The 14,126-nt window shown below is 52.5% G+C and overlaps 1 protein-coding gene across 6 annotated transcripts in view; it reads left to right on the top strand.

Annotated features, from left to right (window-relative positions):
* Window positions 1-2,042: 2,042 nt before the first annotated feature.
* Window positions 2,043-14,126, top strand: part of EPB41L4B (erythrocyte membrane protein band 4.1 like 4B) — a 144,740-nt gene continuing 132,656 nt past the window's right edge. For all 6 annotated transcript variants that reach the window (XM_079926007.1, XM_079926005.1, XM_079926006.1 and 3 more), the window contains exon 1: window positions 2,043-2,928. In XM_079926007.1, the coding sequence (XP_079782133.1) occupies window positions 2,626-2,928 (303 nt within the window). In that variant the 5' untranslated portion in view covers window positions 2,043-2,625. The remainder of the gene's footprint in view (window positions 2,929-14,126) is intronic.

The following is a 14,126-nucleotide window of genomic DNA, read 5'->3' as shown; positions in this document are numbered from 1 at the left end:
GGCCTCTGAGCCTGGGCGTCCGGAGCCTGTGCTCCGCAATGGGAGAGGCCACAACAGGGAGAGGCCCGTGTACCGCAAAAAAAAAAAAAAAAAACCACAAATGTATTATCTTATAATTCTGGAGCTCAGAAGTCAGAGATGGATTTTACAGTCTGCGTTAAAAACAAAGGCTACGTTCCTTCTGGAATATCTAGGGAATAACCTGTTCTTTGCCTTTTCCAGCTTCTAGCAGCTGCCTGCATTCCTTGGCTCCTGAATGCTTCACTCTGACTTCTGCTGCCATTGTCACATCACCTTCTCTGTCTCTGACCCTCCTGCCTCCTTCTTATAAGGACCCTTGTGATTATATTGGTCCCACCTAGATGATAACCCAGGATAATCTCCCCACCTCAAACTCCTTAATTCAGTCACATCTGCAAGGTCCCTTATGCCATGTTCGGGAACATATTCACAGGTTCTGGGGATTGAGATGTCGACATCTTTGGGGGGCCATTATTCAGTCTACCACAGCACTCCTGGGCTATATAGTGTGAAATGGGCTACCCTTAGAAACCAGTAAGCACACTGGCTACCTTTGAACACCAGTTTGCTGGGTATTCTATTAAGTCAAGTCTTGAGGGAGGGGAGCAGAGTGGGTATTGGAAGGCTGATTGCAGGTGCCCCCTCAGAATACACTGTCACCCGGTAGATCCCTGTAGAGTCATAAAGGAAACACTAGGCAACAAGTGAAGGTCCTGGCTGCTGCCATTCAGGAGCTCTGAGACCTCGGGCAAGGATGTTACTTCTCTAAGAAGTCCCAAACTCCACATAAGTCAATGGGGACAAATAGAACTACCTGGAAGGGTTGGAGTGAGGATAATGAAAATATCATCCATGAATTCACCTAAGACAGTGCCTGATCCTCAGTAAATGGCAATTTTGGAATGCCTCCTGAATTCACCCCTCCCTTTCTCTTGCCCCTTTGCTGTGGCCACTGCCTCCGTCCAGGACTCTCAGAAACCATCATCGCTTGCCAATCATGTCACATGCCTCAGCTTGGCCGTAGTTAGGAGCAACAGTTTTAAACCCCAGCAGACGAGCCCCTATTAACCATGAAATCTGGAGCAAGTCTCTTAAGCTCTCTAAGCTTCAATTTCCTCCTCCGTACAATGGGGACAAAACCGACTATGGAACCAGGCTGTGCCGAGGATTTAGTGAGATGATGAATGGGAAGGGCTTAGCATAGTGTCAGGCACACACACACACACACACACACACACACACACACACACACACACACATCAGTGTTATTCTTCTCAAGAGGCCTGGCCTCCTTTCAGCCACACTGAAACTCACTTCTCCCTGAACCAGGCCTTGAACATGTATACCTGAGGGGCACCGTTTATAAACCCTTCCCTCCGCCTCCGATATTCTGTGTGTCCTATACTATCCTCCTCATGCCTCAGTTCTACTCTGCTTCTCAGTAACTTGTGCAAGCTTTCCTAGCCTTCTCAGCTATGGCTATTTATGCAGGCCTCTGCCTCGATACTGGACACGAATTCCCTGAGGAAAGGTGTTCTTCAGTGTAGTCGGTTGGAAAAGTACACCCCTCCTTGCCTGGCCTCAATTTCCTTATTTGGAATGAGCCCATTGGACTGTGACGGCAGAAAGGGCCCTTCCAGCTCTGAGATCTTAAACTGACAGAACTCTAAGTAGCAGGGACCTGGTAGATTACCTAGTTCACCCCTATCCTTTTCCAGAAGGGGAAAGTGAGGGCCTGGTAGGGCCTTCGCTTAATGCGCTTCTCGCTGGGGCCTCCCAGGCAAGGCTCCCCCGAGGGCATGCAGCGCGTTTTCCTAACTAGGCAAGGGGAGACTCTCCGGCGTCTTCAGGGCTCGCGGCGCCGGAAACACGTGTGTGCTCACCTACGTGTACACACGTGAGCACACCTACAGCAGCAGGGGGCGCTCTGGCCGGCAGGGGGCAGCACAGACCCGGTTTGCAAATACCCGGCGCAGCCCCGAGGGAGGAGGGCGTGCTGCAGTCCCGGCGGTGGTAGCGGCGGTGGCGGCGGAGGCGGCGGCTATAGGTGCAGCCTCCCAGGTGGGAGGCGGGGGCTGCGGGCGCAGGAACAGGCGCCTGGGGAGCGGGCGTTCGGCTGGGCCTCCTCGGGCCTGGGCGCGGCGAGTGGGAGCGAGCGCGCCAGGAGCACGCAGGCGCCCTGCTCCGGCTGGCCCTCGGCCGGCGCGCGGCGCGGGAGCAGCCCGCAGCCCGCCCCCGCGCCCCCCGCGCCCCCCCAGTCCTCGGGCCGCCCGCGGCCGGCAGTCGGGAGCGGCCCCTTGGCGGCGAGCGCAGGCCGCCGGCCCGCCAGGGCGCGTGGCGGCGGAGGCGGCGGCGGGACGGCTCCTGGGCCGCCCCGAGCGCGCCCTCCCGCCCGCGGCCACTCGCAGCCGGCGCTGGCTGGGCCGGCGCGCCCCGCGGGCAGCCGAAGCGCGGCCTCGTCCTCGGCGGGAGCGAGCCCCGGTCCGCAGCCGGCGGGAGGCGGCGCGGGCGGCCGCCTGCACTGACGGCGTCGCGGGGCGCTCCTGGGCGGCGGCGCAGCGGCGGCGGCGCAGGGGGCGGAGGCAGGGGACGCCCCCAGCCAGGATGCTGCGGTTCCTGCGCCGGACCTTTGGCCGCCGCTCCATGCAGCGCTACGCGCGGGGCGCGGCAGGGCGCGGGACCGCCGGCCTGGGGGACGAGCGCGACGGGGGTCCGCGGGGGGGCCCGGCCGCCGCCGCCGTGTCCACGCTGCCCGCCGCGCCCGGGGGCAGTGTGTTCCCGGCCGGCGGCGGGCCCCTGCTCATGGGCTGCGCGGCCGTGCACATCTCCGCCGCCGGGGCCTCCAAGACCACCCTCTACTGCCGCGTCTTCCTGCTCGACGGGACCGAAGTGAGCGTGGACCTGCCGGTGAGTGACGGGGCCGGTCCGGGACACTGGCACCCCGCGGCCCTTGGGGCAGCTCCCTTCCCCCGATGCTTCCCTCTGGGGCGCTCCCCTTGTACCTCTCCGGGATCCCCTCCCCCTTCTGCAAGCACTCCTAGTCTGGTTCCCTCTCGGGCCACCCCGTCCTGCTCTCTTCCGGGGCCCCATCCCTGGCCCGCGCCCCCGAGTCCCAAGTCCCCGCCCCCTGGCGCGGGTGACTGGTGTTCCCCTTCTATCCCCCAGGTTCCTGCATCGTCCTTCTCGGTGCTGGATTATTGGTTAGAAAATCTCAAAGCAATGCGGGGCTGCCATGGGGTGGCCCGCTTGCCCCGACAAACTCGCCACCAGGCCTTGGTGGGACGTCAAGGCGGAGAATCCCCCTCGCCTGCTGGCCGGCAGGTGCCCCAAGTTTGGGAGCGAGTCGGGGGACCACTTCTCTCTTCCGTTCCCATCTTGGTGTACCACTCCGCCCCACCCCCCAACCCGGTCCCATCCTAAAGAGCCCCTCTGGCTCGCTGCCTCACAGGCGGCCGGGCGACTTGGGAGCTAACTCTAGAATGGATCCTCGCGGACCAGGCCAACTTTGCACCGGCAGAGCCCCTGCTGGGGCTCTGGGAGTCAGCCCTGGGGTGCTCCCGGGCCTGGGGCGCCGGACTTTCCCCGGGGTCTGTGCGTGGAGCCGCGGAGGCACTCCAGGGCAGCTGCGCCGCGGCCTGAGCCCCGGTCACCCGCCCACAGGTGGTTGCACCCCGCCGCCTCCGGCAGAGAGCTAGGCTGGCGCTGCTGTCCCCGCCTGGGCATCTGGCTACCAATGTGTCTTTCTAGCCGAAGGGGCCAGATCTGATCAAATCAAATCCGCACATTAGTGGGGCGCCTGCTGTGCACCCGGCGCTGCGGCAGACGGTGCCTTTGGGAATCTTTGGGTGTGACCGAGGACACAGCCACGATTGAGCTTTAGATGAATGTTACAGAGCATCTCGAGGGTTTCAAGGGAAAAAAAATAACATACCGGGACTTCGAAAGAAAGCATTTAGGCCTCCTCGGGTGGGGGAAATTGGACGTCATGAGAGAACTGGGAATATTGTAAGGGTTTTAGATGGGAAAATGAGAGCCTGCCTGGCTTGGGGTTTAACGTTTCTTTGTGTAGGTTTAATTTTGAGACAGTGTCAGTTTATGGCGATTTTATTTTTGTGGTTCCTGGTGCTCTCCATAGGATATCATTTTGTTATGATAATACCCTTTGGGGGCCTTTTTATTCATGGAAAAGGAGCCAACATTCCAGTGCTTAGAGCAGTTCTCTTTACAGTAGTATTAAAATGTTACTGCTTCCCCAAGACGGGTCTCTCCAGCTTTTATTCAGCTGGGAGAGGAGGCCTGAAGGGACCGGGAGGGGCGGTCGGGGGGGCAGCCAGTGGTGAGGTGAGTGTGTTGCTTCTGGAGCAGGCAGCTGGTGTGTGGAGAGGATGTGGCGTATTCTGCATCTCGGATCTGGGAAAGGAATGCTCTGGTTTGGAACTTTGACAACGCTCATTGCTGATGGTTTTCTTGTCTGTTCCCCGGGGATGATTGGTTTATAAAATGTAATGCTTCTGTCAGGTTTGTGGGACAGGCTTAAGCTGTGTTTCTGGGATGAAAAATGCAAACCCAGTAAGATGCATGCGTAGTGAATAGACCCAAACAGGTACCCAAATGAACAGGTTGGGACGGGAATGCTGACTTAACCACAGCTGGTGGAACCCTGGCCCAGTGTGAGGGGAGGGGGATTTTGCATCCTAAGAGGTTTCTTCACTTTATTAAAGGCTACTTGACAAAAGAATTCACCAGGTTTTCTTATAATGGCAGATTTTTTGATGCTTTAAGATGTTATTTAGTGAACTCCCAATTTTATTTATACAGACACGCATATGTATATATACCCCGTCCAAAGGCAAATCCAGAGCAAATGCTGGCTTTTGTCATGTGAGCCCTTGCCTGGGGAGGAAGGATGGAGAAGAATAAACAGTGAGCACGGCTCATCGATTTAAAGATTTATTAGGCATTAGAACTGCATCGCACAGTCTCCTGTGCTCATCTTCCCAGATCCGAGTCTTAGTTCCTGTATTTAATTCTCAGAGTTACAAGGTGAGCTCCAGGCGGCCAGCTCCCCATGAATCTGTAGCATGCGTGTGCCTTCTCAGCCCGTTTCACCAAGCTCACTTTTTATGCTGTCCTTTTTGGCATTTAGTCCCACTGGTCATTATTCTCGTCTCCTGCGTTCCTGGATTTTTACCGCTTCCTGGGCCCCGGGGTTGCTTTGCTGCATGGCGCACAGACCTTTGACTGCCATCTCCCTAAGCTGGACTGTCTGTCTCCAGTCACTCGCACGGGCACAAAGCACACTTGCCAGGCTAACGATAACTCTTTTGTAATTAAAACCCTCTGGTAGTGGTAGCGTCGAGAATTCGTCGCTCAGTATACTAACGGTGGTTATACATTGTCATAAGCCGCTTTATTCGCTCTAGTCAGGAGGCCTGTGTTCCAGAATTGCCTCGAACACAACACCCTCACTGTGATCGTGCTGGGGCACCTCGGTTTTCAGTTGTCACCATTTCTTGGGCGTCTCTGTGTGCCAAATGCTGGGCTGTGGACCCAAAGGTGAATGAGAGGTGGCCTTGAGGCTCTTGGGAAACACGTGTAGCAGAGCGTCTTTTTATTGTTAAGTGATGCTGAGTGATAATGACAGGCTCACCGGACAGGGTGCTGGTGGATGAATTGGGAGGACTTCCCAGAGACTTTGACACTTGAGGCTCTAGGATGTCAAATCCAGTGTCCCTTGTGCATTCAAAAAAATTTTTTTTTTTAATTTATTTTTTGGCCACACTGAGCGGCTTGTATAGGATCTTAGTTCCCCGACCAGGGATCGAACCCGGGTTCGAACCCGGGTCCACGGCAGTGAAAGCCCGAGTCCTAACCGTTGGACCACCGGGGAATTCCCCATTTTTAGATTACCTGTTGTGTCAGGGCCACTTCTCGGTCAAGCCACGACCCAGCTGTTATATATAACGAAGGAGGAAGCAAATGACAGGGCCTGGGGCTCCTCCCCCAGGTGGTGGCCTTGTCCTCTGACATGCCTGAGTGTTCTTAACCTTTGCTGTGGATAGACAGGATCTTTTTTTAAAAAAAATCCATCGGTAATGTGCAGTCTGGAGTGGGCTTGCTGTCCAAACCCAGCTTCCGCCCTACAGACCAGAGTGCCACCCTGAGCCACTCCTCTTCAGAAACCCTGGCGCTGCCTTGGAAGGTGCCTCCGTGTCCGTAGCCCAGCCCTGCCCTGCCCTCAGGTGTGGTCAGGTCAGAGCAGGCAGGACTCCCTCGGCCTGCCTGAGACTCTCCCCTTCTATTAATGCAGCTGAAGATCCCATCAGTGTGCTTGGCAGCGGTACCCGCTGTTGACTCATATTAGTTCTCTGTTGACTAAAGCCCTGGCATCGCTTTTGCTCGCGCGGCTGTTGCTCAGCCCCGTCGCCCCCCTCCCCTGCATGCACAGTCTTCCAGCAGCTCTGTGTGGAAAGCCGGGAGGGCGTGTGGCTGGCTGGTCAGCACGCCCCGCCCCCATGCCTTGGAGGGCACGGTCCATTGGCCGGTATTGCATTTGCTGCAGTTGCTTTCACTGTCCCTGGAGCTCCGCAGTGACTTGTATGGTACAGGGCAAGCACCGAGAGTTTCAGGGCAGGAAGATGCATGTTTGAGTCTTGGCAGCTGGGCTGTGCAGCCCTGGGCTACTTGAATCTCGATTTTCTGGTCTTTAAAATGGGATGATTACATGACAAAAAGGGTATGAAAAGCCTCAGGAAACAGCAGGGTGCTGAAGGGTTGCTAGTAGGTTGTAATCTTACACACATCTCAGTGCCTCCTCTTTGGCCTGTGAAAAGTGATTGGGAAGTTTTCTAGAAATGAACATTAAAGGAAAAAAAAAACAAAGGCTGGGAATTCCCTGGTGGTCCAGTGGTTAGGACTCTGTGTTTTTACTGCCAAGGGCCCCGGTTCGACCTCTGGTCGGGGAGCTGAGATCCCACAGCATGTGCGGTGTGCCACGCCCCCCCCCCCAAAGGAAAGCGGTGCCAGGAAGCCTAAACAGAGCCCAGTGCCCTTTGGCGGGGCTGGGGGTGGGGCTTGATTGAATGTGGGGGGACTGAGTAGTGGACTTGGAGGGCAGAGGTATCTTCACTCTCAATGGTGGGAAGAAATGGGGAACTACATAAGGCCCTAGGAAATAGGAGAAGGCAGCTTCTCATTTCCATCCTCTCCCAGGGTTCTGGCTGCCATGGACACCCTGCCTTATCCCAGACCTCTGGGTGGCTTGCTTTTTCCTGCTCCTGAGGGAAGGTATGGGCTCAAGGTGGCCCTCCAGGGCTTATCCTGCCCCCATCTCCAAACCCCCCCCGCCCCAGACCGTGAATGAGACCATGGGGAGCTTTGGGTAACTGTGCGTCATGGGGTTGTGTATTTTTTTTAAAAATACCTTTGTTTTAAAAGGAGGGCTGCTGGCGAAGGAGGGGAGTGGGCAAGAGAGGTGGGTGGTGAACATCCTTCCCAAGTGGGATAGAGATGCGATCTCTAACTCTGGTTCCCCACTTGCTGGGTGGTTGGTGTTAATATGCAGGGAGGGGGAGTCTGCCAGCCTCTCCAGTGCCAGTAACATGACCCTGCGCTGGGCCAGGACTGAACAAATATTAACTTGCTAAGCACTTTCACGTGCATAATCTCATTGAATTCTGTTGCTAGTGCACTGTTGTGGATGAAGGTACAGGTCTGTTTAGTTCTGAAATAGCAAAAGGTTGGGGGCGCGGGCATGGGGAGGTAGAACTTTCCCTTACATTCTTGCATAGGGACTTAGAAAAAAATCCACTCCTTCACCACAGAAATCCTCCGCCCACAGTTTGTCCTCAAAACACGTGTCCTGTCCTTCTCCGCTGCCTGACTCCTGTTGCCAGCCTCCTCCACGGTGCCTGGCGCGTTTCTCCTGCAGGAATCTGGTTCTTTGCACTTGGGTTTCCCCCTCGGGCCCGTGGCAGCTGCCTGCGGGCAGGGTCAGCTGCTGATTCGTTTTGGTGTTTCTCTGCAGGTTGGCATGTGCTTTCCTCCCCCACTTGCATTTCACAGGAGAACATGTTGGCAGCAGAAAGATCAGAAAATATAGAGAAGCAAGGGAAGTTAAAAAGATCTAAAATCTCATTAGAGATAATAACCACTTTTAAAATGGTGGTGTGTGTGTCCATCTGTACTTTTCTCTTTGTTTTTAGATATGAATGTTATTTTAAGTGACGACTTTATATGGGTTGGTGAAAGTAAAGTCTCTTTCCCCACCCCTTCAGCACAAATGAATCGGGACCTAGACCCCAAGTTTGTGTCTCTTGAGGGTGGGACCCTTTTCCCCCCCTTTACAGTCCCTGGGACCTTAGCTGGGGCGGGGAGCCCCCTGTGGCCGTCTGAGCTGTGTGCCACCTACTGCCTGCCTAAGAAGAGGGCTCCCCATCCTTGGAGCCCTTCCCCACCAATCACCTCTGCTCTCTGGCAGGTTAATGTCCTGTTGATGGGGCCACAAAGTCCCCTTGCATCTGAGGGCTTGTGTTCTGAACACCTGCCTTGGGGTGGTGACCACTCTCGCCTGCCCAGGGATGCCCAGGCTCTCTTACCAGCTGGGGCTCATCTGGCAGCATCCCAGGTGTGCCCCCTCTGCCCTAGGGCCCCTTCATCTCCTTCTGCAGCCTCTTTGGCTTCTCTCTGCAGCTGGATGTATCTCACTAGTTCCACTTGATTTTAATTTCTGGTTTATTTTTGTTTTCGAAAATGTTTTTGTTCGCGCACTTGTTTTCTTCAGTCAGCATAGACTTGTTGAGCACTTACCCTGCAGGAAGCGTTCGGGAGGGGTACAGGAGGGATGAGAGAGTCCCAGTCTAGAAGGGGAGACAGTGTAAATATACTAGATAACTCGGAACCCCACATGAGGTAGTATGGGCATGAGCGATTGAACTGTGGAGTGGATTTGGGGAAGGTTTAATGCCCAAAGTGACATCGAGTTGTCCCGAAGGTTGCCTGGGAGTTCAGCTGTTAGATTTGGTCAGAGGCGTTGGGGCAGGTGCAGACGCATGGAGGATGGGAGCCAGAAAACCCCACTTGCTGGACTTGGGGCTCCTTGGGGTTGGGGAGGATTATGAGCTCCAGCTATGTCCCTGAGTCTTGAAGGAGTAAGTGAGGAACCTGTGAAGCACAGAGGAGGGTCTCAGGCTAGTAAGAGCCAGGGGCCACTGTGTGTCAGTCCTGTGCTAATTGCCTAAGTGACTGTTTTGTTGGACCCTCACAGAACCTCTTTTGGTGGTTACTGTTGTTAGCCCTGATTTGTGAGGGGGAGAATCAGGGCTTAGCAGGCTGGATAAGAAACTTGCCCGTGTCACACAGCAAAGGCAGACTCTAGTTTCGAGCTCAGATAGTCTGCCGGGAGAAGGTTTGTGTCCTCTGACCCAGGACTGGGCATGTGAGGGGTGGGAGCGGCGGGGTTCTGAGCCTGCCCCAGAGGCCCCGAGGTGGGTGGGGACCCTGAGCCTCAGAAGGGTGTCCTCCTTTCCAGGCCACTTGGGGTTTCCAGACATCGGATTCACATCTGTACTCATATTCAGTGAGTGTAGTTTCGCCCAGAGTGCATTCTGGTTTGAGGCCCATAGTTCTTCAACACTGAGGTTGGAAGTAGGCTACATTTTTTAAAAGTGTTTAATAGAACAACACTAAAATTATCACAAAGAAAAGCATTTTACATATTCCCATCCTGCTGCATAGCAACTGGTTGGCTTCGCTGCTCCCTTCAATCTTTGTGCTTTTGCATACGTGTTTATAAACATGGTGTGCATCCTTGTGTATCCTTTTTTAATTGTTTAAAATTGTCTTCCTCCTATCCGAGCCTTCCAGTGTGTGTGTGTGTGTGTGTGTGTGTGTAGTAATACCTGTCTCTACCTGTCTCTTGGGGTTGAAGGTTGATATGCAAAGCACCTGATATCTTACCTGTTAGGCATGCCTACTCCCTCAGGCTCGCAGAGTCTGTGTTACTTCTCTTAATTGCCACCATCCGGGAAGATGTTACTATCCCCTTTACTCACGGTCTCAGGGAGCAGTTGGTCCTGGGCCAGCTATAAGTGTGGTGAATTGAATCTAGGTTTCCTGACTCGTCCTCCAGTGCTCTTCCCCCAGCCCATGCGGTGCACACCTGGCCTTTCTGTTTGAAAGGTATGCCCCTTGGAACTCCTGGGGAAGGTCAGAATCCTTTGTAATTTGATGGTTCAGAATTTCATGCCATCAACCGCCCTGTCTTTCCTGAAACTTTCTGCTTTTCAGCATCTCTGGCATTTGGGTTCTGTCTGCCACTTCTCAGCAATTTTTGCAGGTTCTTTCCCCCAAAGTCATAGTTGGCTGAGTGCCCAGAACTTCCTTCTTGAAGTTGAGACCTGGAGGGTTACCTCCCCGGGGCCCTGTGCCACCGGTGGCATCATCCGGAGCATCTTTGGTTCCCAGCACTGAGCCTGGTCCCAGGGCTGGAACTGCCCAGGCAGCTGGCCCGGCTGGGAGGACGTGGACTGGCAGGCTCCCCGGGCGCCTGCGGGGTCGGCATCCCTCGGCCCTGTGGTGTCTCTTCCATGCCCGTTTCCCGTCCGGATGCTGTTGCTATCCGTGTCCTGCCTCACGTGCGCTCAGGGGCGTTGAGGTGGGCCCAGTGGCACCTCTCCTTTATCCTACCGGTTTGCTTGCTCAGCTGCACCTTCCCTGAGTTACGGATTTTTAAAAATTGTGGTAATACCTCAGTAGCATAAAATTTACCATTGTAACCATTTTTCGGTGTGCAATTCAGTGGCATTGAGTACATGGACACTGTTGTGCGACCATCACCACTCTCCATCTCCAGAATGTTTTCATCATCCCAAATTAAAACTCAGTGCCCACTAAACACGAAGTCCCCATTCCTCTTTCCCCGTAGCCCCTGGTGACCTCTAGTCTGCTTTCTGTCCCTATGAATTTGACTACTCTTAGTACCTCCTGTGAGTGAAATCATACAGTACTTGTTTCTTTGTGTCTGGCTTCTTTCACTTATAGCATAATGTCTTCAAGGTCCATCCATGTCGTAACATGTATCAGAATTTCCTTCCTCTATAAGACTGAATAGTATTCCGATGTATGGATATGCCACATTTTGTTGACCCGTTCATCCAAGTTTCAGACTTTGCTGCACATCCGGGCCTTGCCCGTTCACCAGTGGCACTGCCGTCAGAGACTTGGATGTCCCCAGCCCTCTCCTTGGGGATTTTGTTCTTGGCATTCTGGCATCCGCTCACCTGGGACTCATTTTATTTTATTTATTTTGGCTGTGCCAGGCCTTAGTTGCAGCGCTCGGGATCTTCGTTGCAGCGTGCGACTCTTAGTTGCGGCACGCGTGCAGGATCTAGTTTCCCGACCAGGGATCGAACCTGGGCCCCTTGCATTGGGAACGCAGAGTCTTAGCCGCTGGACCACCAGGGAAGTCCCTGGACTCATCCTCCCAGTTGTCTGGTCTTTTGTCTGAGGTGCTCAGTGTTGGCAAGTCCTCTGTCCAGTCATTCTTTACATCTTTTAATGATGAAATACAAATACAAAAGAGTGTCTGTAACATGACTAGTTTTAAAGAAAAATAATACGGTGAACATCCGGGTACCCACCACCCAGCTTAAGAACAAAGAGCATCACCAGTGCTGTTAATGGCCCCCCCATGCTCCTCCCCAATGACCTTTCCCTCCCTCCTGCTCTCCTGAAGTTTGTCTCTCATCCCTTTTTTGATGAGTTTGCCTCATATGTGTGTTTCCCTAAATGATTATTGTTAGTCCTGCATGTTAGCGAACTTTATAGTAAATGGATTTTTCACTCAATACTGTGTCTGTGAGAGATTCATCCATATTGATGAGGTAACTGTAGTTCTTGCTGCGCTGCATGAATATACCGGAATATAGTTATCCTTTGTCGGTGGACATTTGGGATGTTTTCAGTTTGGAGCTGTTAGGGAAAAAATGCTGCTTTGAACCTTCTGGAATTGGTCTTCCTGGTGCACATATGCTAGCAAGCGTCTCTCCTGGGTATGTACCAGTGGCTGGGAGGGTGGTGGGCAGGGCCTTTTAAGATCATGCGAAATTGTTTTCTCCAGAGTCCCAGCAGCACATAAAAGCGTCTGCTAACCCGTTCTTCAGCCCTTGGCATTGGACGGCTTTTCTGTTTGTCTCGTGGGAGTTAGTGGGAACTCACTGTGGTCTTCACTTTTCCCCAGTTGTTCATGGGGTGGAGTATCTTTGCCTGTGTTATGAACCATGAACGTATCTCCTCCTGGTATGCCTTGTTCTATGATGTTTGCCTGTTTTTTTAGTTGCGTTGTATTTTTCTCGTCGCATTCAGCTCACTGCCTGCTGGCTTTGATGAGATTGTCTCCTATACCCACTTCCTCTTCTGAGGTCACCTCAGTGGAACAAAGGAGAACACCTCTCTGTAAGTCCCCCTTGCGGGCCTTTCCTCACTAAGCAGGAATTAACGTTTTGTTTTCCATTTCTCTGTGAATGAGCTGAAGTCTGTTGCTGCTGGTGGCTTTTAGTGAGCAGTTGCAGGGTCTATGGTATTCAATTCTGCCTACTTTTTTATCCCAGTTTTTATTAATTGAAATTTTAAATGCAGTCAAAAGCACAGAGAACCCCAAGTACCCATCATATAATGAACATAATCCGAGTACCCATTGTTAAGCTTCATCTTTTATTTAATGTGGCCCCTCTCTTTTCATCTATATCTTCACCTCTGTTACTTCCCAATTCTTTTAAAACAAATTCCAAAACAAAGTCCCAATTATCTAAAAGATAAGGGCTGTGTTTTTTTAAATAGTCACAATATTATTAAAACACTTAGAGAGGGCAGACAGCAGAAGCAAGAAGAAGTACAGTCCTGCAGCCTGTGGAACAAAAACCACATTCACAGAAAGATAGACAAGATGAAAAGGCAGAGAGCTCTGTACCAGATGAAGGAACAAGATAAAACCCCAGAAAAACAACTGAATGAAGTGGAGATAGGCAACCTTCCAGAAAAAGAATTCAGAATAATGAGAGTGAAGATGATCCAGGACCTCGGAAAAAGAATGGAGGCAAAGATTGAGAAGATGAAGAAATGTTTAACAAAGACCTAGAAGAATTAAAGAACAAACAAACAGAGATGAACAATACAATAACTGAAATGAAAACTACACTAGAAGGAATCAATAGCAGAATAACTGAGGCAGAAGAACGGATAAGTGACCTGGAAGACAGAATGGTGGAATTCACTGCTGCGGAACAGAATAAAGATGAAAGAATGAAAAGAAATGAAGAAAGCCTAAGAGACCTCTAGGACAACATTAAATGCAGCAACATTCACATCATAGGGGTCCCAGAAGGAGAAGAGAGAGAGAAAGGACCAGAGAAAATATTTGAAGAGATAATAGTCGAAAACTTCCCTAACATGGGAAAGGAAATAGCCACCCAAGTCCAGGAAGCACAGCAAGTCCCATACGGGATAAATCCAAGGAGAAACACACCAAGACACATAGTAATCAAATTGGCAAAAATTAAAGACAAAGAAAAATTATTGAAAGCAGCAAGGGAAAAACGACAAATAACATACAAGGGAACTCCCATAAGGTTAACAGCTGATTTCTCAGCAGAGACTCTACAAGCCAGAAGGGAGTGGCATGATATACTGAAAGTGATGAAAGGGAAGAACCTACAACCAAGATTACTGTACCTGGCAAGGATCTCATTCAGATTCAATGGAGAAATCAAACACTTTACAGACAAACAAAAGCTAAGAGAATTCAGCACCACCAAACCAGCTCTACAACAAGTGCTAAAGGAACTTCTCTAAGTGGGAAACACAAGAGAAGAAAAAGACCTACAGAAACAAACCCAAGGTGGGGCTTCCCTGGTGGCACAGTGGTTGAGAGTTGGCCTGCCAATGCAGGGGACACGGGTTCGTGCCCTGGTCCGGGAAGATCCCACATGCCACGGAGTGGCTAGGCCCGTGAGCCATGGCCGCTGGGCCTGCGCGTCCGGAGCCTGTGCTCTGCAATGGGAGAGGCCACAACAGTGAGAGGCCCGCGTACTGCAAAAAACAAAACAAAA

The sequence above is a fragment of the Stenella coeruleoalba genome, assembly GCF_951394435.1.
Source record: "Stenella coeruleoalba genome assembly, chromosome: 7".
In the NCBI taxonomy this organism is placed as follows: domain Eukaryota; kingdom Metazoa; phylum Chordata; class Mammalia; order Artiodactyla; family Delphinidae; genus Stenella; species Stenella coeruleoalba.
Note: the sequence above shows the minus strand (reverse complement) of the source record. Positions and strands in the feature narration are given on the sequence as shown.